At 40.8% G+C, this 27444-nt stretch overlaps 3 protein-coding genes across 4 annotated transcripts; all 3 read left to right on the forward strand.

Moving 5' to 3' along the window:
- The first annotated feature begins 660 nt into the window (after positions 1 to 660).
- Positions 661 to 11029, forward strand: optn (optineurin). The gene is made up of 13 exons (XM_038302051.1): positions 661 to 819; positions 3950 to 4074; positions 4148 to 4344; positions 4435 to 4578; positions 5014 to 5198; positions 5283 to 5373; positions 5472 to 5587; positions 5665 to 5814; positions 8232 to 8316; positions 8391 to 8549; positions 9613 to 9755; positions 9877 to 9959; positions 10044 to 11029. The coding sequence occupies exons 2-13, from the start codon at positions 3954 to 3956 to the stop codon at positions 10151 to 10153; spliced, it is 1584 nt and encodes a 527-aa protein (XP_038157979.1). The 5' UTR covers positions 661 to 819; positions 3950 to 3953; the 3' UTR covers positions 10154 to 11029.
- A 138-nt stretch (positions 11030 to 11167) lies between these two features.
- On the forward strand, positions 11168 to 17071 carry LOC119794469 (optineurin-like). 2 transcript variants are annotated; one of them, XM_038302053.1, is made up of 6 exons: positions 11168 to 11880; positions 13412 to 13537; positions 14849 to 15126; positions 15358 to 15500; positions 16685 to 16767; positions 16891 to 17071. In XM_038302053.1, the coding sequence occupies exons 2-6, from the start codon at positions 13414 to 13416 to the stop codon at positions 16998 to 17000; spliced, it is 738 nt and encodes a 245-aa protein (XP_038157981.1). In that variant the 5' UTR covers positions 11168 to 11880; positions 13412 to 13413; the 3' UTR covers positions 17001 to 17071. The 2 variants fall into 2 exon arrangements, with proteins under 2 accessions (XP_038157981.1, XP_038157980.1); XM_038302052.1 differs by lacking the exon at positions 11168 to 11880 and having other exon boundaries at positions 13274 to 13537.
- Positions 17072 to 20174: 3103 nt separating this feature from the next.
- Positions 20175 to 26616, forward strand: mcm10 (minichromosome maintenance 10 replication initiation factor). The gene is made up of 18 exons (XM_038302042.1): positions 20175 to 20373; positions 21087 to 21135; positions 21228 to 21506; positions 21582 to 21740; positions 23029 to 23163; positions 23240 to 23408; positions 23484 to 23649; positions 23722 to 23889; positions 23963 to 24079; positions 24157 to 24347; positions 24794 to 24885; positions 24960 to 25073; positions 25139 to 25579; positions 25660 to 25790; positions 25871 to 25984; positions 26064 to 26209; positions 26291 to 26333; positions 26407 to 26616. Exons 2-18 carry the CDS (start codon positions 21129 to 21131, stop codon positions 26488 to 26490), a joined length of 2556 nt encoding a protein of 851 aa, XP_038157970.1. The 5' UTR covers positions 20175 to 20373; positions 21087 to 21128; the 3' UTR covers positions 26491 to 26616.
- The last annotated feature ends 828 nt before the right edge of the window (positions 26617 to 27444 follow it).

Below are 27444 nucleotides of genomic sequence, written 5' to 3' on the forward strand. Positions count from 1 at the left end.
ATAATGGAGATTACAAGTTAGTCTTAAATTAAAGGGCAATTTAATTCTCTTTTTTTAGAAACTCTGGACTGCAATAGAGATTAATCTAAATAGTCAACCACTGCCTGATTTAGCATTAAACTTTTATTTTTTGATTTATTATTATTATTATTCTTTACATAAAATAAGGTTATTTTTAGATCAAAGGGAACCCCCTATTTGTTGTCTAAGTGGGTATAAAGTTGACTAATATCGGGATTTCCCGTTCTCAGCTGTCGTTTGATCTCGTGATCGTTGGCGTCACTGTTTCGCTGACATGTAAAATAAGTGGATGGACTGCACTCAGGCTTATGGCCGCTGTTGGAGCCTCCGTTCACTTTCAGATCTACTTTCCGCTAATCGCCGTGAGGAGGAAACGGAAACGTTTGCGAAATCCCAAGTCACTGCTTTGCCAAGCTGGCAGTATTTACAACTAAAAGGATAATACATTTCACAATAAAGGATGGACCCTGCTGAAATAAAGCGGAGACAAGTGGTTTTAATCTCCGAAATAGGGGTAGAATTTGCAATATTTGGTGTGGTGCAGTCTAAGCTAGCAGCTAAAAACGACGCCCGCAAGTTCACGTCGGGAATACGTCACTTCACGCGACACTAATGTTTTATTTTGAAAATCTTAACCGGAAGTCGTTTTAGTATAACAGTCCGGAACGCTTCATTTTGATTCAACTAATATCACTTAGGGGGACACAGGTTCTGTTGACTCATTTGGGTACTCCTACAAGTCTGTGTTGTCCGGACGGATCGCCGGGTTCATTTCGGGTTCGGGAATCGCAAAAGCAGGTGAGTTAAAACCGTTAAAGTCGTTTATCTTGGCGGTGACGCAGTTTGGCTCAGCTCAGACCGAACCGTGTCTCTTACTTAGGGCTAAATTTTACTGTTAAGCCCAAAGTTGCACCCTGGTTAGGCTGACCTAGTTAAAGTGAAAGTAAAATAACGTATATCTGAAAGATAAATGAGAAAAAAACGACTTTAATTATTTTGTTATTGCAGTGTAGAAGCTGTCTTTTTCTGGTTTTCAGTAGCATCTAGCCAACTGTTTGAACTACGGCGTCATAAAGCAGTTAAAAACACAAACCCTGATTCTATAAGCATAAAATAAACTTGATTTATATTGAATAGTGATGGATTTCCTTAAATGTGTCATTATTTGTTCAGTATCCTCAAGAACAGCAGCTTTTATTTATTTTAATAATCCGATCTGGATCAGCTGATTAGGTCTCAGATGAGTCACTTAATAAGAAAGATGCTGTTTTATATTTGCTCACTAAAAGCTATCCTGAAGTCATAATCAGACACTTCTGTGTAAAATAGCTTTAAAAATGCTGCATTTCCTCATGTCCTTTTGTTCATTTCCAGGCAAAACTCATTTGAATGTTTATCATTTCTGTGTGATCTTTATTCTAGGACGTTAAACGGCTGTTTGTTTTTCCACTCATTTGTTTTTCACCCTTTTGGTTCATGTTTTTCCATCAGTTTCGTTTCTACACCTGCTTCCAGTCAGGGGCGGAGCTAGATGGGGGGCCAAGGGTGGCCATGCCCACCCTTAGCCAATTATTGGCCAGCCCTAGCATTTATTTCCCTCTGATGCAGAATGTGGCAGCAGTAATACTCTCAAGTGGAATATTCAAGACATATACATTTTTTATATATTAACAATTACTGACAACAAAAACACTGTGGTTAATTATGCACATCAATATACTAACATTAAAGATAAGTACAGAATTCAAGCAGAAATAGATTTTGTGTTTTATGGGGTAAAGAGAAAATGATGTCTCTCTGCATTAATCTAGGAGTCTTCAGTGAAATCATAGATAAATAACTATTTTAATAAAAACGTATTAAATAATCAATTTATGTAGATAGTTGTAAATATCATGTTTATACAGAATGATTACTGATATAAAGTAGGTAAGTAATGAAAAGATGCTCGCCCAAAAGTTAACACGAAAAGAATTTTATCCAGAAAACCTTTTATCTAGAAAGCACGGAGGTTATATATTTTTCTATTTGTTAGCAAAGGCTGTAGGAAAGTATAGTTTTATCTTTATTTAGAAAATATGGATGTTTTGCTTGTTAATTTTCCTGTTGGAACAGTGTAGATACTTTTCATCTCACTTCTAATGGTTGTATTCTGGAAGGATCAATAAAAAACCAGAAATATTCATTGTGAAGCACGGTAGTGGCAGTATCAGGAGGATGAAACTGGTCTTTTTTTGTCCAAATATGGAAAATAAACTGACTGTTGATTAATGATTTGTTAGAGTGGAATTTGTTCCTTCTAGTTAACGTACAACATTTGCTTAAAGGAGACATCACCAGATAGTTTATTATGAAGTCCTAAAATTGATTTTACATTTAAGTTTAATCAATTAAAGTGGCATTACGGAGTTTTCTAATGACCTTTGGCCAAAACACATGCTGAAACATAAAGCTGAAATAGGCTAAAATGATCAACTAGTCATGGATTCCTTCAAAGTAAAAGCATACTTTGTAAGCATTATATCAGCTTGCTTCCTCATATGTTGTGTTCAGTGCATGACCCTAAAGGAAACCTTGATAACAGAGTAATATGCAGCTTTATCGCTTATTACAGCCTGGATTTTAGCCCTTAAAAAAAAACTGTCATATGTGGACCCATTGTATATGCTGTATATATATCCATGCACCTTTTTCTTCCTGTGGCACATTCTTTGGCTATTTGAGCTAATGTAAAAAGTAAATTCCTCCACTGTTAGATCAATAAAATCAATCAATCAATGACATTTAGCTAAAGTTGATGCCAAATAAGTGAGCCATAGACTGGAGAAGATTCTCAGTCATCCAGGTCATTCCAAAAAAAGTATAAAAAAAAAAAAACAAACACCGGACCTTGTCCCGGTTCAATTTGCATGTTTTCTAAGCCATAACAAGGATTTGTGGGGGTATTTTATAAAGCTTGGAACTCAATGCTAATTTTAGACATTTTGAATTGAAAAAGCTTCCTGATTAGGGAATGAAACGTCTTCAAACTTTGTAAACAAAGTTCAGTGTAATTTTTTTTTTAGCTATATTAAATCGGTTATAAAATCCCAAATATTGTGGTTTATTAAGTGAATGCTGAGGGACTGTTTCTCTGACACTGGGGAAGAGCTAAGGTAGAGCTAAGAAGAGCTAAGCCTTGAACCTCCGGCTGTTACCTTCACTTTCTTCAACGACTGACCACTTTAACCATAATCCACCCCCCAACACCACATACTTCAAAGGATTCAGTTGTGAGCGATCAAAGTGCGAAAGACTGCCAGTGCAGATGGCATCAGACCCTAAACCCTAAATGCACCAGGGAGCGTTACCACAGATCCTTCCTCTCCAGCAGCTTTGACTTTATGATCATCACTGTTCCCAACAACCTCATGCTGATTTTTTGCAGTTTCTGTTTTAGTCAGTTAAATAACATGCTGCTCTCTCTTTGCTGCTATTTTCTAATTTTCCATTTCTATAAAAATGTCCACAGCTGTTTATGGATTATTTATTCTCCAGATGCACAGATTTATATAAAAAAAAAAAACGCACAGTACAGTATTTTATTTGTTATTTTCTTAACTCTGCCACATTTTCTATTATTTTAAAACACTTTAAGGTTCGCATTGTGTGACTGCTTTTGCTGTAATGCTGCTGTAACACCACAATTTCCCCATCGAGGGACAATAAAGGGGTTTTCTATTCTATTCTTCTATTCTGTTGTTATTATGATGCCTCCTATCTGTTTCAGTCAGGCAGTTACAGTGGTCACTTATGTACATAATCTAAAAACCAGGAATATTTCTACAATCACAGGGTATTAGATGCACCAGGCAGGAGGAAAACATGAGTTTTAGGTTGTATTACCTGCAGGAATCCTTTGTTTAATTCTGATTTGCTGTCGTTTCAGCATCATGGCGTCCAGTGGCCCCATGATGAACGGGGACATTTCTCGCTCTCCAGGTCAGTCTGGAACGCTGGAGGAGACTGTGCAGCAGATGAACATCCTTATTCAGGAGAACCGGGACCTTAAAGGTGAGAGGATGGGACTCCTGAAACTGAGCTTAGATAAAGGACTGTGGATGATCATTAAAGTTCTGCTCCTCAGAGGCCCTGCGTCAGACCAACCTCACCATGAAGGACAAATTCGAGGGTTTGTCTGCTTGGAAGGAAAAGCAGCAACATGAGAAGGATTTCCTGGAGGAGCGCCTGCAGGAAGCTCGACGCTGCATGGAGAAGCTGAACCTCCAAAACCAGGAGCTCAGCAGGAAGCTGGAGGCAGGAGGCGCCACAGGCGGATGTCAGGTGAGGCCTAACTACCTGATTGTCTGACTTCCTCCTGGTTGAAGATGAGGAACGCTGCATTATCACTATTTCATGCTGTCGTCCAATCAGAGTGCAGAGGTGGAGGCACTGCGTGCCCAGGTCGCTCGCCTGCAGGCAGAGAAGAACGACCTGGTGGCTTTGAACTCGGAGCTGCAGCTGAAGGCGGAGCAGGGATCCGAAGACGATTCCTTCATCGAGATCATCAGAGTGTCGGTGAGAGAACCAGGAATCCATCCGAAGAGAAACGATCAAAGAAACGATCAATGAAACCATAAAAGAAACCATCAGAGGCTTACTTCTACGTTTGGATTTAAATGGAGAACGAAGAACCAGAAATACCCTGATAGATCCAGGAAGATATTCCATCCATCCATCCATCCATCCATCCATCCATCCATCCATCCATCCATCCATCCATCCATCCATCCATCCATCCATCCATCCATCCATCCATCCATCCATCCATCCATCCATCCATCCATCCATCCATCCATCCATCCATCCATCCATCCTCCATATCTAAATTTTTATAAAGTTATTCCTCTGTTGTGAACGTCACCATCAGTTCATCACCATCTTATTCTGCTTAATTTTGTTGCTAAACTATTTTCCTTCCTGACTTCCTGCTTTTCCATCCTTCCATATCAGGATGCAGGGGTCGCAGAAGTGAACAGCACTTGCGGCTCAGAGCACATCAGGCGTCCAGACCTCAGCATGACGTCATCGCGGCTGGAGAACGAGGAGGTGACGGTCAGCCAGCTGCTGCAGTCCCTGAGGAACGAGACACAGAGATGTGAGCGACTGGAGGCCGAGCTGAAGGCCTGCAACGCACGGTAAGGAGCCGCCAGTGATGGAGCCGCTGGTTGACCCAAAGACCTTTGTGATGTCACAGTGAGATTTCTGGTTTTATGTTGCAGAATCAAAGAAATGGAGGAAAAGAACCAAGAAATAGAGCAAAAAATGAAAACGACTCAGACAGAGAGCAGAGAAGACGCTGCCAAGGAGAAGGTTGGTTTTAGAGCAGCAGCCATGTTTGCTTTTAGGTTGCGGCTGAATGCGCCACAAAGCAGAAGCATTCAACTTCTTCTGTTTCACTGGTATTTAAGGCAGCGTCTGAGGTGGAGAACCTGAAGACTCAGGTGATGACGCTCTTCAGGGACTTGCAGCAGGCCCAGAGCAAGCTGGATGAGGCTGAAGGCATGAAGAAGAACCTGCAGGACAGGTTAGCTTGGTAGAAGGACAGAAGCGCCGCACACATACAGACGATCCGCCCCGATCTACATCTGATCTGTCTGCTAGATGTCGGGAGGTGGAGCAGGACGTGGCCACTCTGAAGGCTCAGCTGGTGGAGAAGCAGGCGGTGCAGGCGGAGAACGACCGGCTGAAGCTGCAGCTGGGGAGCCTGCAGGCCCAGAGCCAGATGGAGCAGAAGAAGGCTGACGACGACAGGTCAGATCTTCTGCAATGGAGAGAAGTTTCTAACATTACTAATGAAAAAGAAAAACATCTTTTAAGAGTAACTTTGCTGTTTTGTTAGATTTGGTTTTTACAAAATTTATATATATATATATATTTTTTTTTTTTACAGATGTTTTCTTTTTTATTTCAAATTTCTATTTTCCAGATTTCTTAAGATATGGTAAAAAATGCCTCTTTATCATCCGGTGTAGGATAGGATTTTAGAATCAAAGGCTACTGGAGAATTAAATAACTTAATATAACATGAAATTACAAAAAACAAAACCAGCAGCATTGTCATCAGTTTCCCTAACAAACACACAAATCAGCTTTATCATATCCAAATACTGATAGAAACCAACATCTGATCTGGAGAGTAACAAAGCGGAAACAAACAACTAAGCGTGCCAATAAACTAGAACACAAAGTAGAAGGGCCATTTTAGATAAAAAAAACAAAAACAACCCCCCCAAAATTTCTAGATGATAAAGGGCATAAATTGAGATGTTGAAGCTAATACCACTTTCCCACTGGCTGAAAAAAAACGTTTAAACCTGGGAACAATCGGCTAGTTAGTGGCAGTGGGAACAGCTCACTGACCCGAGTCAAACGACTCGGCAAGCGACGCGCGTTATAATCAACCGGTTAAACTGTTGTTTGTTTTTTTCCTATCTGGTAATGTGGCAATAAGAATAATTGTCTTGATGCCAAAAAGGACCCAACAGATTTTACTTTCACAAGTAGAGCAGTATGGCTATCTCCATAGTGTTCCGCTTGATTCATGCATATAAATAGCTTTATTATAATTCATGCATGGAGTTTTACAGATTATATGGGCACTGCAATGTAAGTTGAACAGGAAAGGAAAAAGAGAAAAAAGGAGCAAAGATGAAAGAAAGAGGAGATAAATGGAAAAAAAATGATAAAACGTCTTCAGTCCTGTTAAATTGAGTGCGACGTACGGATGTCAACACACCGCACCAGCCACATCTGATCTAACAAGCCGAAATAACTCTGTTTGCATTCGATAAATGCAAACAGAGTTGGTGGGAGATAAGAAAGAGAAACAAGAAAGCACACTTACTACGCCCTGGCTTCCTTACATGTCACTCTCCATTGTTTACTTTCCTGATTTCTGTCGCACTAGTGACCTCATCAAAGCTGGTGTGATGTTGTCACCAGACATGCAGCAGCGGGGTACTGAGGCCATACAGAAGGCAGCCAAATGCCGATTGTTAGTAGGTTCAACCCATATTTAAAAAAACCAAAGATTATGATATTCTCAGACGATGTAAAGTCAGAAATTAGCTTAAAAGAAAAACATGACCTAGGGGAGATTTTAATCTGCATATTTTCCAAAGTATAAGCGTAACATCCAGACTTTTTATATGCAACACAATTAGGGGCGTAAACAAATTATCAACTTGAAATAATTGTTGATTAATGTTTTATTAGATTTTATTTAATTTAGTCTTTTTTTTTAATAGATTTGTTGTAGCAATAAAAGTGGAGAGTGATGAATGTGTAAAATGAATTCTCTGATCCAAAAGGACCGGTTAAATTGGGTTTTCTGATATTTTTACATTAAAGCCACATTACTCTCCAAGATAGTTCTTCTCTTTCACCTTGTTCTCAGAGTTTGATTTCATTTTCTTCTGAATTGTAACAAAATGTTCAATTTGCTCACTGAAAGCAGGACAAGCAATTTCATATGCAGACCTTTCAGTTTGCTGTTCTGCAGATACCTGTGAAACATGCAGTGTTTATATCACTTTGTCAGTCCGTGCATATTTGTGCAGTGACAGTTGGTCTTTGTGTTTCTGCATCCTATTTTTCCCCGATGCGCCACAACAGCTGAGAGACAGCAAAACAGGAACAATCTGATATTCTCTTCCTGTCTCGTATTCCCTGACCTCGCACCTCCAGCAATGGAGAAAAAGAAAACAAACATATTAATTGAAAAAAGAAGAAAAATTACAAATTACATTATTTTCATATGCGTTTTCCGGATCACATTTACTTCATTTCTAGGGACGGGACTTCCTCCAGAGTGAGAAGACGCATTTCTATTGGTCTGCTGGACGTTAGCAACAACATTCTTATTGGTCAAGAGTGAGCGTTTGGTTTGGACTAATGTGATCTGTGAAACACAATTTGAAAAAGAAGGGAATTTGTAATAACTTCTTAAAAAAATGTGTAAAATTAAATGAAAAGATTTTATAATTAATTATGAAAAATAAATGTCAAAATCTGAGCAAACAGCAAATTCACTATAGAAACTTTTCTCCTAATCAAACATTTCTCATAATTTAATTTCTGGATTCCATATTTTGAGCTAAATTCCCTCGTATTCCACTGGGTGTTTGTATCCATGGTAACTCCAGAAGTTAACCAGCATTCCTCCGCAGGACCAACCTGGCTCAGCTGAAGGATGCGTACACCAAACTGTTCGAGGATTACAACGAGCTCAAAGAGGAGAAGAAGAGGAAAGAGGTTTGCTTCCTGCTTCTCTTTTGCAGATAATGCGGGTTTTCCAGTCATGTGACCCATCTCTCCCTGTCCTGCAGTCCCACATGGTGGAGAGGAACCTGGTGGAGGATCTGCAGCAGCGGCTGAGCTCAGCAGAGGAGGCGCTGGTGGTCAAACAGAACAAGATCGATGAGATGAAGCAGGAGATGTTCCAGAAGGAGAAGGAGCTGGAAACCATCTCTGTCTTCCAGGCTCAGGTTGGATCAATAAACAATAATAATAAAATGTTCAATTACTAACCGATTAAACTCTGAAAGGGTCTAAATATGACATTAAACGTTAAAAATAGCTTTGAATTCCAGCCTCTGTTTATCAAACAGTATAAAGAACCTAAAGATCAGCTGTTGAAACAGGAAGGAGTCGCCCTCTGTTACGCTCCGCCTCCAAAGGTGGTCTCTGGTTTCTTTTTTAGCAGAGCTCTCTTTTTTTCTCTGTCATCTGTTGTAAATAAACCCGATCGCCCCGTCTCATGGATCAGATGAGGACAGAGGAGGGTTCGGTCCTCAGCAGAGAGCAAAATACAGTAAAGACATTTCATCACAGGACTTATTGTCCATATAAAAAAAAAAAAAAACACAATGAACATAGATGTTAAAATCAAGCGATGCATGTCTGATAGTGTTTACTTAGTCCGTTTTGAGCCCAAACAAAACAAATACCCTTCAGTTTACTGCAAAATTCAGCATAAAAACAGAAATTCAATCCATTTCACCAGCAGGACGCCATTGTTTCATCACAAAGCCACTAAGGCTACGTCCACATTGCAGGCATTAATGCTCAATTTCGATTCTATTTTTGTCAAATCCGATTCTTTTGCATGGTTGTTTACATTTCAACCATGCATTATGTGATCTCCTGTGTAAACTGCATTCAAACAAGTGTCCCGCGTGCACAGTAGAGGACGCACTGATGTCACAGGCAAGCGTGCTCTGTGTTACGGAAATAAAAATGGATGGTAGTGCTGGAGCTCATGTAGTGATCAACAAGACTGTTCTCATTATCATTCGCCATGGCAGCAGGATGCAGAATAGTGACCTATGGTGGGTATTAATGGCGTAATGCCGTGCACACACAGGTCACATTTGAAAAGATCAGATCTGTGTTTTTCGACTGTCATGAAAAGATCAGATAAAGCTCGCCTAATGGCAATAAAACTGGATTTGAGTCACTTCAGGCTGCAGTGTGAATGTTGCCTAAGTGTAGCTGTTAGCGTAAGATGACCCTTATTCAAAAGCTGCTTTGGTTCTGTGCCGCCCGCAGGCAGAGGTCTACTCCTCAGACTTCTACGCAGAGCGAGCGGCGAGGGAGAAGCTCCACGAGGAGAGGGAGCGTCTGGCTGCTCAGCTGGAGTACGTGAAGAAGCAGAACACGCAGCTGCAGCAGGAGATGGACTCACTGGGCCGGTAAACTGCTCTCTGTCTCCATCTAGTGGTTTTTTTATCAGAGAGGATATCTCATTAAGGCTTGAGATGAGGTAGCAGCGGGATGTCCAGATTTATCTGATTCCGTCTTATTGACCTCTAGGCGTTCGTTAAATGAAATGCAGCGCAGACACGGATCTGCTGCTCCGAGTCCACGTGGACCTGACCCAAGTCTGGTAGGAAGAGGTAAGCTGATAAATGATGAGCTGCCCTCTAGCTGTCGTAGAGCTATGCAACATAGATGCATGTAATGAGGTCTGTCATCCTCAGGGGCCGACTGGACCCAGGAGAACATTCCTGGACACGCCTGCCCCAAGTGCAACGAGATCCACCCAGACCTGGACTCCCTGCAGATCCACATCATGGACTGCATCAACTAGACTCCCAGCTTCGCCTGAGTCTTCCTCGCCTTCCACCCCCTCATGCCCTCTTTTCACGATACCAACTTCTCCGTTCAGTTTTTCAGGAACAGATCTGTCTAAAGGGGCTTTATTCATCAAGCTAGGCTGATTATCTGCATTATTAAGCAGAGAGCATCCTAAACCAAATGATGGTTTGTGAACAATCCCAACACTCAAACACCTGGGCTTTAACGAACAACTTATTTCAAATGTTTTTTTTTTTTTTAAGTTCGAGTTTAAGTTTAGCAAAGAAAACCACTTTTTTTTTTTTTAGATCTAGTCAGAACATCATCAGATGTTTAATGACCCATAAATAGCACCTCTGTCTCCTTTTAGCAGCACGCTGGAGGGAAAATGCCAGCTGATAACAGTTAGAAAATGCTGAATATTAAACATCTTACTGCAGAATCCAGCCAACTAGGTTTTGGTTTTCATTTACATGCTTCCTCCTGTCCTGCTAACATCTTCCTCACAACGAAAGCTACTGAGCTTTGCAAAACAAAGCAGAGGGAACCTTTATGTCAGAGGTCCGCATGTAAACGTATATATTTATATATATATATATATATATAAACTGCTTTTAGTTAGTGGTTCATTTAAATGGTATTTGGTTGAATTAAAGAATATATAAGAATATGAGAAGCTTCCTGGGTTTCCATCAGAACTGAAATGTGGCCTACCTCCTAAATGACCAAGTATGTGGTTTCTAAGGGTGTTTAATCTGTATTTATCGACTCTAAGACCATAATTGGTTTTTTGCCGTCTGATCAGAATGTGTAAAAGGAATTTGTTTGACATGGAGGCTTTAAAGACATGGATCCGTGTGAAAAATGAAATAAACTTTTATTGAAAGGATATCTGTCTTATTTAATCTTTTAAAAACATTCTGAATCAAACCATCTTCAGTCATTGATGGATTTATTAGTCCTATAAAACGTTTGCATCAGTTTAGAGGCAGTTAGTTTTGGTTTTACTAGTTCTGTTGGATTATTTTGAGCAATTAATCAGTTTTTATATATTTATCAGAATATTGGAACCCTTTTATTAAGAAGCATATTAATATCTTTTCACTTTTAACTCATAAAATCTTTATGATGTGGTGATGTGGCAGACTGGAGTCTTTAACTGAGAGTCCGGGCGCTGACTTCTGTAACGCTTTTGATCAGAGTAAGATTACCATTTATGTCAAAATCTATGTCTTTGTCCCCTTTTTGCCATAATTGGAATAATAAAAGGGATGACATATGTTTAAACTAATAAGTAGCAGTTGAATGAAAGGTTTTTCTGTTGCTGCAAATTGAAGAACTCTAGTTGAAAATGGACAATGTTAAATATGGCCAGGAGGGGGCGACATCTTCACACTTTGTATGTTTCTGTTGCCTTTAACAAGAAAAAAACGCAGCAAATATCTCACTACAAAGTGAGATATTTGGTAGTTGGTTACAGTAACACACATTATGATTCATTGTTGTTTTTAGCTGCAATGAGGTTTTGAAGAAATATAAGCTGTTATTGGAAGCAGGAAGAGCAGAGTTTTCCTAACTGGGTCCTAAAGACTCAATAACCTGCATTCAGCTCAGCTGATTCCAGTTTGTGGCTGATAAACAGGCTCTGGTTGAGCTGCTGTCACCTGGATGAGGTGTGCAGAGAATCTGCTGGAACAAACAGGGTGGCGTGTCTGAGGGAGAAGCATTCAGAGCTCTGGGGTAAGAAAGAGTTTGATGGAGTTACTGATAGCCCAGCCATGCAGAGCCAAATATGTCACAGATTTATGTGATCTGCAAAGGGGAATTTGATAAGATTGTAATTAACAAAACTCAAATTTGACAAATAGAAAATAAAGACAGGAACTTAGAAGAAATAATATAATTACTTGCAGACAAAATAGTGATAAAAATAAAGGATAAAGGGGAAATTTTGGGGGAAAAAAGGAAAATACAGAAAGAATTGAAAACAAAAGTGATTAAAAAACTAAAACATGAAAGAAATTGAAAAAACAACAAACTTAAATATGATTAAAAAAATGTGGAAAAATATAAAAACTTTTGAAAAGTTGGACAAAAATGTTAAAAAATAAATAAATCTGAACATATCTGTGAAGATTCCCGGTCATCCAGGTCTTAGTCAAGCTTGAAAAGTTCAGTTTAGGCAACTGAAAGTAAAGTTTTCTTTGTTAACCTGGAAAAACCAAAACTCAACAGAGGAGGTGGTCTTGGATAACCTTTCACCTCCTTATAAATCACTATTAGTATAATAAGAAAAGTCACTTCTCACCTGCCCTCACTTTACTCACGCTTCAATGAGGCTGAAACCATTCTGACGAGGGAGTTTTGTTTTTGATAAAAGGGAGCGCTGGGATTAATATATTATAGGTTTAATGGTTAGAACTGGAGAAGCCTCTTGGATGAGAGCAAAAACATCTTCTAGAAAACTTCACGTCCAGTTGCTTAAACTGAACTTTTAAACAATCTGAATAAAAATATAAAAAATAAAATACAATTAAAAACTGAAATGAAAGTAAATTTAAATTTGAAAAAAGAAATATGTATAAAAAGCAGATTAATATGAATAAAGCTGACAAATATGAAAATATTATGAACTCAAGCACAAAAAACACATTTAGAAATTTTTTTATCTGAAGTTAATATCAAAACTATTTAATTTGTCCCAAAGAATTTTATTTATTCATTTTTTTGAAAATGTTATGTTTACAAACCATGTTTGCTTTCAACAATTATAATGATAATAATAGAAAAAAAAAGGTAAAAAATTATCTCTATTCACATGATGATGTGGCGGAAAATAAAAAAAGCAAACGAGTTTGCAAAGAAAGCGTAAGAAATCCAAACCGATGAAATAATCAAAGCTCTGTTTTGAAAAGATTAGCCCAAATCACAAACTAGAGCAGCAGTGAGGCATACGGATACTAAAGTAAGACAATGTTACAGAAAACATAAATGGATTAAGGTGAAAGTCCTCTGAGGGAAGTGCATAAGAAAGGAAGTGATCTTCTCAGGATAAAGGCATCTATGTGATGTCTGTAGAGTCCCGAGAGTTTGAACATTATTTAAAAGTACCGGTATGTCTTTATCATCAACATCAACAGATTTAGAGTTGGTAGTTTAGTTCCTGGGGTCTGGGGATTGCAGACCTGAAATGACTCAGTACTGTAAATCTATGAGACTATAAATTCTTTCAACCGAAGACGTGTTTCTAAGACCTGACTGTTTCCTCTAGGCATGATGGCGTCTGGAGTCCCTGAGACAATTAGTGACTTATATTGCTCTCCTAAATGGCCCAAGGAGCTGGATGAGACCATGAGATATGTGAGCATCCTGACTGAGCTGAACCAAAACATGAAAGGTGAGAAAAGATCGGATTGATTGATTATTTGTGTCGGCTTGTTTTGGTTGTAGATGGAGAATCTATAGTTGATAATGAACAGGAAAAAATGCTTCCATTAATGTTTTTTCAGGACCAGTACTGGCTTTTATTTAGCCCTGCTCAGGATAAGCTCCTATCAGAGATGAGTAGGGCAGCAACACACAGTTTAACAGTAAAAAATGGTGGAGCTAAAGGGTGGCCAATAGCTGCCATGTCCTCTCCTAGATAATCTTTAGCCACTCCTCTGACATTAAGCCGTTCTCTTCTAAACCAGAATGTGGCAACAGTGATACAAACAAGTGGAGCATCCTAACTAATACCCCTTTCCCACTGGCCGAAAAACCTGTTTGACCCGGATCGACACGGTCAGTGAGGCGTTCCCACTGCCACTAAAAGCCGATTGTTCCCGGGTTTAAACGACTCGGCAATCAACCCGCGTTAAAATCACCTCAGCTCTGATCAGCATGCTGAGGGAAAACCAGACCCGGGTCGACCTGCTAATTTACATGATGCCACTGAGTGCAACATATGGACATATGCTGCTCTCCATTGTTTACTTTCCTGATTTTCTGTCACACTGGTGACTCCATCAACGCTAACCGAGCATTATGGTGTCAACAGAGGAGGTGTGTTATTAGATCCAGCTTTATTTGCCGATGTGAAGGGAGAAAAATTATTGTTAGGTCAACCCGTGTTTGAAAAACCCGCGTTAGCCGGTATTTACAGTGGGAAAGAAGCTGAAAGTCATATGGAAGCGGCTGTTCCAACTGTTCCAGAATTCCTCAGAATTCTCCGAAGTGGTGTCCGACTTTAAAGGAATGAATAAAGTGAATCTGATTGGTCGATTATCAAAGGGGCGGGATTGTTGTGGCGGAAAGTTCGCAAGCATTTGGTTGTGGCCTGTTTGTCGGAAGTATCTTGCTAACCAGTTAGCAACTTGGTGCTAGTAGGTTCCCAATGGGTCTTCCCCACGACTTTAATTTGACATTTTAGTTAATGTATTCACCATAAGCTGTCAATAAAAAATAGAAGTCTTCTGTGTAAGATAAAAAATAACTGCTTAACCTTAAATGTGGATATTTTGCAAAGCAATAGATGAATTAGAACCTAGTTTCTCCTTTATTTGGAAAACACTGATGTTGTTCTCATTCTTTTTTTTCCATTAGAACAAAGTAATTTTTGTATATTTTATCCTGATCTGATTCCAGCACCTATTGGTTTTTAGCCAAAAACCAGCCGGAGCCATGAATTAGTTTGAAGATCTGTTGTGTTTGAAATGTTTTCCCCTAGTCGCTGTCTGTCAGAACAACCAGACCATGAAGGAGTGTTTAAAGAACTTGTCTGCCTGGAAGGAAAAACAGAAACAGGAGCAGCAGGTCCTGAAGAACCAACTCAGGGAAACCCAGCTCTCCCTGGAAACAGCCACCCTCCAGAATGAGGAGCTGCAGCATCGGCTGACCACTGCGGAAGAAGCGCTGGCTGACAAACAGAAGAAGATTGATGAGATCAAGCAAGAGCTTTTCAAAAAGGAGAAAGAGCTAGAAACTATTGCTGTCTTAAAGGTCCAGGTTGGTGCACATGTTCATAAACCCTAAATCAAGCAGGTGTCATGGGTCAATACTCTGACCTCAGTATCTAATCGCTGCTGTTATATGGCAATAAAAAAAACCTCAGCAAGAGGTGGCTTCTCTTTGCAACGGCAGATGAAACGAATGGATGACAGTCTTTGTTAACTACGGGTTGATTGTTCAACACCTAGATTCAGTTTTTTTAAATGTCTCATTCTGTGAGGTCTGCAGGCTGATGCCTTCTCCGCAGACTTCTACGCAGAGCGGGAAGCAAAGGAGAGGCTCCATGAGGAGAAGGAGTGTGTAGCTGCTCAGCTGGAGGAGCTTCAGAAGCGGAACATGCAGCTGCAGCAGCAGATAAAGAAATTGACCTGGTATGCCGTCTCTTCACTCGCGTTCAGCTCAGCTGACCAATAAATTGTGTTTTGTTTATGTTTATGCATTTAGCTGACGCTTTTATCCAGAACGACTTACAAAGTAGACACAGTTTTACTGTAATCGTCGATATCACAGTAAATTCTCTAGAGGAAAATCCCTAATCAGAATCAGTGGTGACAGCAAAGAGGGATAGAAAGTGGCGGTTTTAGACCAAATGTACCAGGAGGCCATGGGGGGCCAGCGTGTCTTCATTGGGGCACAGAAAAGCATGAAACAAAAACAAAGAGCTGCATGAATTAAAATTTCCATTTAATTGGGTTTAATTAATATTATATGTCTTGCAACTGAAAATATTTATTTTTGGCTTTATAATATTTATTTGGATTAGCGTTAAAAATAATAATAAAAATCCTTTAGCTATATATGTATCTAAAAAAAACAAATAAAGCTATTTTTTTTAATGTTAGGTCAGTATACATTCATAATTTAGGACTTTTACATATTTTAACTTAATTTAAGTTAGAATTATTGATTTTTATAAAATTAGAATTAGAACAAAAAAACTCTTATAAATTCATTGTTTTTTTGTTTGTTTGATATTTCTTGGATCTTTCTTATGTTTAGTAGTGTGAAGCGACAAGTTAGATAGACAGAGGTAACAGGACCTTTAAAGGTCAGCTGGTCGTCAATCATGACACCCAAAGTTCTTGCTGATTTTGATGGAGTCTGAGATGAAGATCATGTCTGGATGTGAATATTGTGGTGTTTGGCTGGTTTGGCTGGAAAAACAAACAGTACAGTTTTTGAGAGATTCAGTTGGAGGTGATGGTCTTTCATCCATTAAGATATGTCAGGGAGACATGGGGTGGAAATGACAGAGCTGGGTGTCATCAGCATAGCAGTGGAATGAGAAACCATGTGATTGAATAATGTGGCCCAGCATGGTGGTGTATGTGGCAAAGAGAAAGAGGTCCCAGTACTGATCCTTGAGGAACCCCTGTGGTGAGATGGTGCACTGCAGAAGTTTGACCAAGCCAGGATACTTTGAATGATTGACCAGTTTTGTCTACATTTGTGGTTATTTTATTAGACAAACATTATCGGAGGAGATTGTGGGTCCTTGGGTTTAGATGATGTAGTAGCCTGATGTCAAGCCTGATCCTGTCGCATTGACCTCTAGGTGTTCATTGAATGAAATGCAGCACAGACATGGATCTGCTGGAGCGAGCCCACGTGGACCTGATCCAAGTCTGGTAGAAAGAGGTAAGCTGATAAATGATTAGTTTCCCTCTAGCTCATGTAGAGCTACACAACATAGATGGATGGTTAATCAAGAACACTCTCCCTTTAATAATAAGTGGATTTAATGAGGTCTGTCATCCTCAGGTGCGGACTGGAGCCAGGAGAACATTCCTGAACACGCCTGCCCCAAGTGCAATGAGATGCTCCCAGACCTGGACTCCCTGCAGGTCCACACCATGGACTGCATCAACTAGACCCCTGGCTCTCTGTCTGCTCTGGATTCTAGGGAGGTTTCACAGGCTTGGATGTAAAATAAATAAAATTATAAAAAAAAATTGTTTTATCTTTTAATACTATCATTGAATCGTCTACAGCCCACGATTACTCTGTGAAAGTCCTATAAAACTTAAATATCCCTCTTGAGTTTATTTGCATTGAACTAGTTGCATCTGTTAAGTCCAAATAAACAACTTCTAAACCTCCGACTCAGGGCACCATCCCAGTAAGTCCCTTACTTTCAGCCACTAGCCCTTAATCTCACACCCTGGGATTGAATCTACAATGGTCAGCGCTTCTTAATCTTCCCTTGGAGTTGGGACACCCCTCGTTGCATTGTTTATGTTCTGGTACTCTGGATTTCATGTCAGTTATGCACATACATAAGATATGGGCCACCATAAGAGAGGGGACGAAGCGTCTTTAAAAAAAACACAAAAAAAACATTGAACCTGTAAAAAGGCGATTAAGTTGAGCTTTTTTTTTTTTAACTATATCCTTTCCATTATCAGGTATGATTAATCTTTAAAAGTGATTATTAAACCCAGCTGAAAATTTCTATTGTGATCTAAATCTACTAGTTATAAAACCACCGGATGAAATTACAGAGGCCGTTTGGTTTAAATCATAATTGAAGATGGAGAAAAATTATATTTCCAAAGGATGAAGTGGGGAATTCTATCAAGAGTTTTTAAGGTGTCTTTTAAAAAAGCCATTTTAATTTAGCCCAAGGAGGACTGTTACCTCTAGCACACACTGCTGACCGCTGTGGGGCTCTCTGGCCAGCAGGAGGCGATGAGCCTCTGCTGTACTCCTTACATCTCCAGGGGTCACCAACCCCCAGGGCTGAGGGCTACTTCAGGGGTACAGAGTCATAGGAAGGGGACCAGTAATGACCATGAACTGGAGGAGTCAGTGTTCACCTACTTTGTACATTATATTTTTAAAGTCGTAGGGAAATCATATTTAAATGTCAAATCATTCGGGCTTAAACGTGTATAAATGTACTCTTTATCAGACAATATTTTCCCAAAATTTTGAAAAAATTGGTGCTGCACTGGCAAAACGATCTAGAAATAAGTAAGCATTTCTGAAATCTAGTGTATTTATCTTTAATTTTAGTAGGTAAATAAGATGATTTGCCAATGGAATTAGTGTTTTTAAATATGTGCATGTACATTTTCTTGTTCCATCGGCAAAGTATCCACTCAAGACAAAATGCACTTATTTTAAGAAAAAAAGACTTATTTAGAGTCAAATTTTTTGCAGTTTGGCGGGCCCCATATTGGTGACCCCTGGCTCAGAAGCTGGTCTTTAGTTAGCTCTGGTCAGCTGTAGCCTCTCCCTGCTGGCTTCCACGATCTACCACTGTGCTTCCCCGCTCTCCTCCTGAGCTAGCAGTGGCAGGCAGCTGCCTTGTCTCCCGCTGTGGTGCGCTGACTCCCCAACAGCTCTGGCCCTTCCCCAGCAAGTCAGCATATGAAATTTCTTGTTTTTAATAGCTAGAGTTATATCCCTCATTATGTCCACAACCCCTATGTGCAAAGAGGAACTCAAACACTACTACCCTCATTAGCATGTGCAAAATGTAGGTGTAGGACTAAGAAGTAGGGCAAAGAGGTGTATTGGGCCTTGGAGGAGCTGATGAGGGGTTTGAGTGTTTGAATTATCCCAGATGTTATGTTTTCAGTGGTTAAATGATCCTGGTAAGGTCTCCCAATGCAAACAGGCACTGGATGACTGGTCAAAGAGCAGAACAAAAACATCAAGGGAAGGGGACGTCGCCTGGTGCGATAGAGCCGCGACCTCAACTTCGAGCCAGGCCTGGGGTCGAGGTTTGTGGGAGAGTGACTGGGGGTCGGCTTAGTTCCCTAGGGACCCGATCGGACCAAGCCTGATGACGTGGCGAGAGGCCATCCCCAAGGGGGGCCTTCCATCTGCAGGGGGAACCTTAATGGATCGGTGCTAAGAGGATTGATTAAAAAAAAAAAAAAAAACAGGACCATCAACATTAAAAAAGTAATTTTTGAAAAACTGCTCATAATCACACAAGGGAAAAATCTGAGGAAATCTGATTTAAAGTATTTATAAATGATACATAACATAATACTTTACCTGTACTTTATCCATCCATCCATTTTCCATCATGCTTATCCTAAGCGTGGAGGGAGGGGTGCTGGTACCTATCTCCAGCTGTCTACGGGTCACCAGTCCATTGCAGGGCAACACAGAGACAAACCATTAACACACACACACACACATTCACAGCTAAGGAGAATTTAGACAAGCGGAGTAACCTAACAGTCATGTGTTTGGATGACCGTGCAGTGCTATCTGTGTGTCACTGAGCAGTCAATACTTTATCTATGTAGAAATCAAATTGAAAAAAAAAAATTCCATGTAAAGGGTTTCTTTGATTTTTAATCAAAATTTATACATTTATTGATTAAAGATTAATTTATTCTATTAATAAAATGTTAAATTATTTTCAACATTCACCCCTTAGATATTGATATCCATATGAATGAAATATGTTTATATAAATATAAAGCTTTGGCTTAACTAAAAAACATTTACATTGTTAAAAATCAATCATATAAATGGGTAGGTAATTTCAAAGGTTAATAAAAAAAATAATCTGATTAGAAATTTTGATATGACTCGAGCCTTTTTGTGCTATCATATGTTTTTTTTTTTTTTTTTTAGCGTTTTTACATCTATATTGTATTTTGAATGGCAAAAACTGGGAAATTTAACTGTCACTCTGCATTAAAATTGTTTATCTTGTAACAGGGCAGCTTTAGCCGTTCAAAATTCAATATACAAAATGTACACATACAAAAATATGGAAGCCCGTTTCCGCCACTCTGTAAAAAAAAAAAAAAAAAAACTATCTCATTATAATGAGATACTATCTCATTATAATGAGATAATAACTCAATATATTGAGTTACTATCTCATTATAATGAGATATTTTTTTTTTTTTTTTTTTTACAGAGTGGCGGAAACTGGCTTCCATACAAAAACGATAATTATTATTTCATGTATATATTTATTTTTTCTTTCTTTATCTTTCTTTTTCTTTTCTTTCTGTTTAGGCAAATCCTTGGACACCCTGCAGCTCTTTGACAACACAGTGGGGTCCTTCGTTTAGCGCCAGATTGGATTTCTCCATTTCCCTCTTTCTCTCTGTGGAAGCAGTTCAGTGGATTCTCTAAATAAAATAAATGATTTCCTGGCTATGATAGGAATTTTAGGACTTTAATCACATAAAACAAAGCGATCTATTTATTTAGTTTAGTGTTGGCAGAAGAAGGACGAATCAGGAAGTCGAACAGCTACGAAAGGAGGTAAGAATCTAGTAGTTGAAACTTTATTTCTTTTTTTGTTTGTTTGTTTTATTGTGTTTATTTTCTTAGTTTGAATATATCCACGATAGTAAATACACGTTTTTTGCCTCATCTTTTTTAACTACATTTGTTAGCAATTAGCCTTTTAAACCTGTAATGTCTCAGTTAATTTCTTCTTTACGGGTTTGGGCCCAAACACAAGTTATATGGAGTGAATTTTGTTCCATTATTGTCGCAAAGAACATATTTTGTAAATGGAAATTTGAATAAAATATGCAATCCAGAAATAAACATTGTAAGAAGATATTATGAAGATCTTTGCTGTTTTCTCAGATTTTTTTCCAGCTTTGTTTATTGCTCTAATTGTGTTTTTTTGTTTTTGTTTTTTTTTTTCAAAAAATGTTTTTACGGATTTTATATAGCAAAGTTTTTATTTTATCTTTCAAAAGAAACCCTGCTCGCAGATGTAAAGAGAATTTGATCTGGAAAACATTGTTTTAAGAGAATACAATTCAAAAACTCAATTTGGAAAAGAAAATAAATAAAAAAGTAGCAATAATAAAATATTAAAAATGAATTGGGAAAAAAATGTTGTGAAATTAAAATCTGGGGGAAAAAAGGCTAATTTACTCTTATTTAAAAAGTTTCATTTCTGGATTGCCCAATTTTTTTTTCTTCAAATATCCTCAGATTAACTGATTATGTTTTGCAGTTTTCTTTTATCAGAATTGGCATCTGAAATCCGCACCTCTAAAATGGACAGTAAGTTTAAGTAACTTTAACATTCATTATTGAATTGAAGTTTTCTCTTCTTTTTTTGGAAAATTAAAGTCTTTTTCTTTTGTTCTGCTCAGGTGAGGATGACTTGGACATTCTGACGGCGCTCCTGGAGGAGAATGAAAACGCGGGCGAAGTACGAGGCAACGGAGAACCGGCGGACGATTTGGACGGTCTGTTCGATGAGGATGAGGAAGAGTATAACGAGGGCAGCGAAGAGGAGGCGGCGGCCAAAGAGAAGGAAGTGTCTGAGCTCTTTGGGGATGTCGACGACATTGAACAGGAGGATGAAAAAGGGAAAGGAGGCGAGAGAGATGCTGGCGAGGACTTGAACGGGTCCAAAGAGGATTTACGAGGTTTGATGGGCGTCAGTCGGTTTAGGTTCGGTTTTTTTGGTTTCTTTGTTGATGGGTGTTTGCTTCTTCCTCCAGAGGAGCTGAGGCGGATGCAGGAGCAGATGCAGAAGCTGCAGCAGCAGCTGGAGGCCAGCCAGCAGAGCGCCGCTTCACCCAAAGCAGGGAGGTCAGAACCAACACCGAGCCGGCGGCCGGGGTCCAAACCCAGCCAGGGGAAACCTAAACTACAAGCAGGTAAACAGACCCAGCTCTCCATTGATGTCGTCCATTTTGAACGGCTATAAAAAAACAGATGCATCACTGAACATAACTTTAGAAAACATTTCATCACTTTTCCCTAACCTGAACCAAATGGAGCCATGCTGAGACATTTCTAATAAGATCAAAGTCATACTATTGAAAGAATAAAGCGACGATGATATGAGAGAAACAAAAAGCACTTCTACAATGAGAAGAAAGTTTCAATAATTATCCAGATGTGATGCGATTCTGCAGACACAGCAGCCCTCTGGCTTCTCTCTTCAAGCAGATATTTTAGTGCAACAACGGTTCAGAAAAAAAAATGGATGCATATTAACATCAGACAGGATCCTTGGCAGCTTTGCATGTGTCATTTGAAATATGGATCCACAGTGGAATGGCAGGAAGGCAGCAGCACTGAGAGCTCGCTGAGAACATTTAGCTCTAGGCCGATCGATGATGTCACCAACCTCACCAACAACTTCTTTTCCCCATTGTGGGACAATAAGGGGATTTTCTATTCTAACTTTGAAAAAAAATCACCAGAGACCTTAAAAAAGTCACTGCAGGGGCCTGAAAACTGACAATCTTGCAGCAGCATCGCTCACTGTCTCCTCAGCATCTGCAGCGGTTCCATGGAACCGTTTTAAATGCCGCGGCAACTAAATTAGTAACTGCTACCAAACAAGCATTTAGTTCTCCACTGTTTAGTTTGATTGTTTCCTAGATTTTAGTTGAATCTTGTGTAACATCTGATATATTTTTTATCATGTAAAGGGAGGAAAGAAAATAGCAGCAGCTAAAAAGTACATATAGGTTATTATGTTAGTTTTTATGGAGGATACTGATTATTCTGGTCACTGATTTGTCCTGCTGCTATTTTTGAATTTATTCTTGCAGCCAGTGTCGCTTTTTCTTCCTCCATTAACAAAATGAAAATGATAACTATGATAAAAAATGTAACACAGAAAATAAGCCTTTATTAGCAAATGAAGCAAACATTAATGATAAAAGGCGAATGGAGGAGAGCAGTGATGGAAGTTTGGCTGCTGAGTGAGCAAATGCAGGAAAGTATCGCATGTCGGAAATGACTTGGAGGAGGCCTGATGATGCTGAAAAACCTTGTTTTTATAGTTCTTTTGATTCCCTGAATTCGTATTTTCCTCCCAGCGGTTCTTCGTTAAAGCCCTGAGGTCGACCTTTGATCATTTCACCGCTGCAGTTTGATGCTTAGAATAGCCGGGTCTGGTGACCTTCAGCTCACTCTTTTTCCTTCCTTCAGCGGCGGCGTCTTCATCGGCTCCGCTCAGTGGAACCGGCGTCAAGCTGCAGGAATCCTCGGACTTCTTCTCTCAGCTCAGCAATGCGGATTCATTCCAACGTAAACCCAGAACGGCTCACCAGCCCAAACCTCCAGGTAGAACCTTCCTGCTTTTCTCCAAATCCGTTCCCCTCTGGGAACCGATGCTGACGGAGCCTTTTTCTTTCTTCAGAGGATAGGAGGCCGCTGATGGAGGTAAAGATCGGCAGCTCTTTTCGACCACCGGAGGGCAGCGGCGAGCCCTCGAAGAGCAAGCCTGTAGCAGCCGCACCGCCTAGACCGGCCCAGCCTCCGGTTCCTAAAGATGTGGGAGTGGAGAAGTTCTCCGGGCTTCGCCTCAGGTCAGAACCACGAACCAATGCTGGAGTGCCGTTCGTTCCTCCTGGTTCTAAATCAACGCTCCTCTCTGATGTCAGGAATCCGCGGGTCTCCTCCAGTGAGATGGAGCGAAAGATGGCCGACCGGCGGCTGATCCGGCTGTCCCAGGTTCCGGAGCGGTTGAAGCGGGAGAAGCTGGAGGACAGCGACTGGGTGACGTTTGCCGTGCTGGTCCACAAAGCCACGCCGCAGAGTAGCAGTAGTGTAGGTGTTCCCCGCCGCCGCCGATCCTCCGCATGGCTGTTCTCACATCAACCTGGCTCTCCCTTCCCGCAGGGCAAAACCTTCAGCATCTGGAAGCTGAACGACCTCCATGACCTGGACGTGTTTGTGTCTCTGCTGCTGTTTGGCGACGTCCACAAGGAGCTGTGGAAGACGGAGCCCGGCGTCGTGGTGGGACTCCTGAACCCCAACCCCATGAAGCAGAAGGACGGCTACGACGGGGTGAGTCCTCCCTCCCTCTGGGTGTCCGTTAGCGGCGCTCTGCGGCGGCTCTGACTCCTCTGATGTCCTGCAGGTCAGTCTGACGGTGGACCATCCTCAGAAGGTTCTGCTGATGGGCGAAGCTCTGGACTACGGCACCTGCAAGGCTGTGAAGAAGAGCGGCGAGCCGTGCTCTCAGATCGTCAACATGGTGGCTCATCGTTTCTCTGCAGCTTAACCTCCGTCCTAAACGGCAGCCTAAAGCTCACCGCCTTTTTTCCCCTGCAGTACGAGTGCCAGTACTGCCAGTACCACGTCAAAGCCCAGTACAAGAAGATGAGCTCCAAGAGGGCCGAGCTGCAGTCGTCCTTCTCTGGAAAAGCCCCCAACAGGGTGAAGGGTGGCAGCCTGAGAGAGCGGCTGTGTCAGGATGGCTTTTACTACGGTGGCGTCTCCTCCGCCGCCTGCGCCGCCTCCCTGTGAGTGATGATTCAACTCCCATCCCCACCGACTCCCTGGTTGTAAGAACTCTGCTCATATTAGCGTTGGTTTAACCAGTGGGAAACATGGTGGTGGCGGTATTGTGTATTCTCTTGTTAAAGTGGCCTAGTCAAAGTCTAAAGAAGAATCTGAGCTAAAATTCTGTTTAGTCTCCATTCTTTCAGACTGAGGTTGATAGAAGTAGCTTTTCTAGATGTGCAGAAGGAAGAATTTCCTGTTGTTTTTGATTATTTTTAGGCTCTAGTGACCTTTATCGTAGTGTTTTTGAAAGTAGGCAGACAGGAAACGGTTTTAGAGAGAAGCTGCAGACAAATGGAGGCATTTCTAGCGTTAAACCAGAGCTAAGCCTGAGCTGAGCTTAGCAACCAGGGAGTGTTTTTAGAAAAGCCGGCAGGAATGTGATAAGCAACAAGCATTTTTTCAGGACAGCGTCCAAACCCAACAAACCGACCCAGAGAACTCTGGACAAGATGTTAGTGAGAGGATCTGCTCAGCCGGGTCCGGCCAGGAGGCTGGGTAAGCAGGCCGCTCTCTACGTCAGTAAAGGTTCAGTAAATGCATCGCTGAACGTTTCCTCTGATGGTGCGCAGCTCTGCAGTCCGGGGAAGTTTCCGGATGTTCTGATGAATTTAAGAGCCTGATGTCGGTGCCGACGCCAGGAGCTCTGCAACTGAAGAAACGCCTGGAACAGGACAGCCACCTAGGTTGGTATACGTCCTCTCTACTGCAGCCTGCGAGGAGACCAGACCTTAATACTCTTTGTCTTCAGGCACCAAGGATGCATCTAAAGCGCCGCTTCAGTCCATCACCGCGTCCGACCTGCTCAAGCAGCAGAAACAGAAGCAGCGGGAGCTCCTCCAGAGTCGCCGACTGCGAGCCGAGCAGAGGGAGCTGCAGAAGCCGAGTGGCGCCGCCCTGACGTCCCCGAAGGCCGCCTCCGAGGTCCCCAAGGTGACGGGGAGCCCGGCGACGCCTCACGCCCCGACCCTGGGCCGCGGCTTCTCCGAGGGCGACGACATCCTGTTCTTCGACCACAGCCCGCCTCAGGCTCCGCCCCCCAGTCTGTCGGCCACTAAGCTGGCCGCTCTGAGGAAGCTGAGGGCCAAAGGAGCGGCGCTGGAGAGGGAAGACCCCAACGCTATGAAGAGGAAGAGGAGTGACAGCAGTGAGATCAGCGCCCGGGTGGAGAAGAACCGGACCTCGCCCAGCGGTGCGGACCGTTTCTATTTTATCTCCCAAACATAGAACACAGATAAAAATCATTTTCCTTTTTTATCTTTTCCTGCAAAGGCGAGTCCGGTAAGGAGGAAGAGGAGGAGCCGGCCCTGAAGAAGAAACGCGAACAGCTTCGCTTCATTGAGTCCGAGGAGTTCCAGAAGATCCTCAACGCCAAATCTCGTCACGGGACGGTGCTGCAAGCGGTACGACAAGCGTCTTTTTATCCTTGCATCTTTTCACTACGGATACAGATAACCGAGGTCACTTCCTGTTTCCCCCGCAGGCCGAGTACCAGCTGCAGGAGCGCTACTTCAACGCCTTGGTGAAGAAGGAGCAGATGGAGGAGAAGATGAAGGGAATCAGGGAGATGAAGTGTCGGGCCGTCACCTGTAAGAAGGTAGAGAATTCTCCTGCTGTAATGGACGCCTCCGTTTGTGACGTCAAGATCTGAATTCCCTCCGTTCTGCTCCTTCCAGTGCAGCTACACCTACTTTAAACCGGCAGATCGCTGCGTGAACGAGAACCACGAGCTGCGGTGGCACGACGCCATGAAGCGCTTCTTCAAGTGTCCCTGTGGACAGAGGGCCATTGCTCTGGACAGGCTGCCGCACAAACACTGCAGGTAAAGAATGCTGCCGGCCGACGGGAATCTAAACCCTCCGTTCTGGTAAAAAACGCTTTGTTTCTGCTTTATTTATTTTAGCAACTGCGGCCTGTTTAAATGGGAGCGTGACGGAATGCTGAAGGTAAGTCCCAGAACTCCAGAAAAGCACCAAAGAAAATAAAATCAGATCTGATTCTCTGCTTTTTCTCTTTTAGGAGAAAACGGGACCAAAGATCGGCGGAGAACTTCTTCAACCTCGAGGGGAAGAGCACGCAAAGTTCCTCAACAGCTTGAAATGAACATGTGCTTTTTTTATTGTGGTATCGAACCATTTTTAGTTAGTTTTTAATATTGGACTTTTTTCAGTGTATGTTTAATGTATTAAATTTGCTGTAAACAGGCTGATTAAAGCAATAACAAGGTCATGTAAAGGGTCATTTTTTTTCATCTTTCTAATAAAAACAGAGTCTGAGTTCTTAAAAAAAAGAACTTTTGACAAAGAAATAAATGTGCTGATATTTACACCATTAAAATAACTGGACAGCCTTTAATTCCATAAATTACCTCAAACTACATAAAACCACACAAATACATCCTTCGTTTATTTAATTTTAGGTGTTTCACTAAAGTTCAAACTTACATATTTTTACTCAAGCTAGCTGAGAAAGAATCTGTCAATCTTTTTGTTTGATCAGCATCTTTATTTAAGCCGCATTTTAAAACGCCTACAGTTTAAACAAATGTTTTAATATTTTTCTCAAACATGCCACATTTCAGCTCAAATACAGTAAGATATATTTAAGAGGTTGAGACAAATGTGCAAACTTGTCATTTTAAAGAACCCATTTCTAATTTTTATGTTTAGATTTGTTTTAAAATGCATTGCTATCATTAGGAATAAAAATATATTTTTACACATTTTGTGAAACTTGAACACATCTTTCATGTTGATTCATCTTAAACTTATTTTCTAATATTTTACAGTATAAAAACCTATCTGCTTTGTTCATTTTTAATCACATGTATGTTGTATTTTAAGTAATATGGGAAAATTTGATATGAAAATGTCAAAATGACCCTTTTTTTACGTTATATTATAGGGGTTTTCCCAACATTTATATAAAAACACCACAACCAGTTTAGACTAGAAATATGTAATTTAAATATCTGCCATGTGTAACCACTTACTAACAACTTGAATTGTTGGATTTTAATGTATAAAAAAACCCTTAGTTTCTTTAGTTTGACAAAGT

The sequence above is a fragment of the Cyprinodon tularosa genome, unplaced genomic scaffold, assembly GCF_016077235.1.
Source record: "Cyprinodon tularosa strain WSP-4 unplaced genomic scaffold, ASM1607723v1 ctg480, whole genome shotgun sequence".
Taxonomy (NCBI): Eukaryota; Metazoa; Chordata; class Actinopteri; order Cyprinodontiformes; family Cyprinodontidae; genus Cyprinodon; species Cyprinodon tularosa.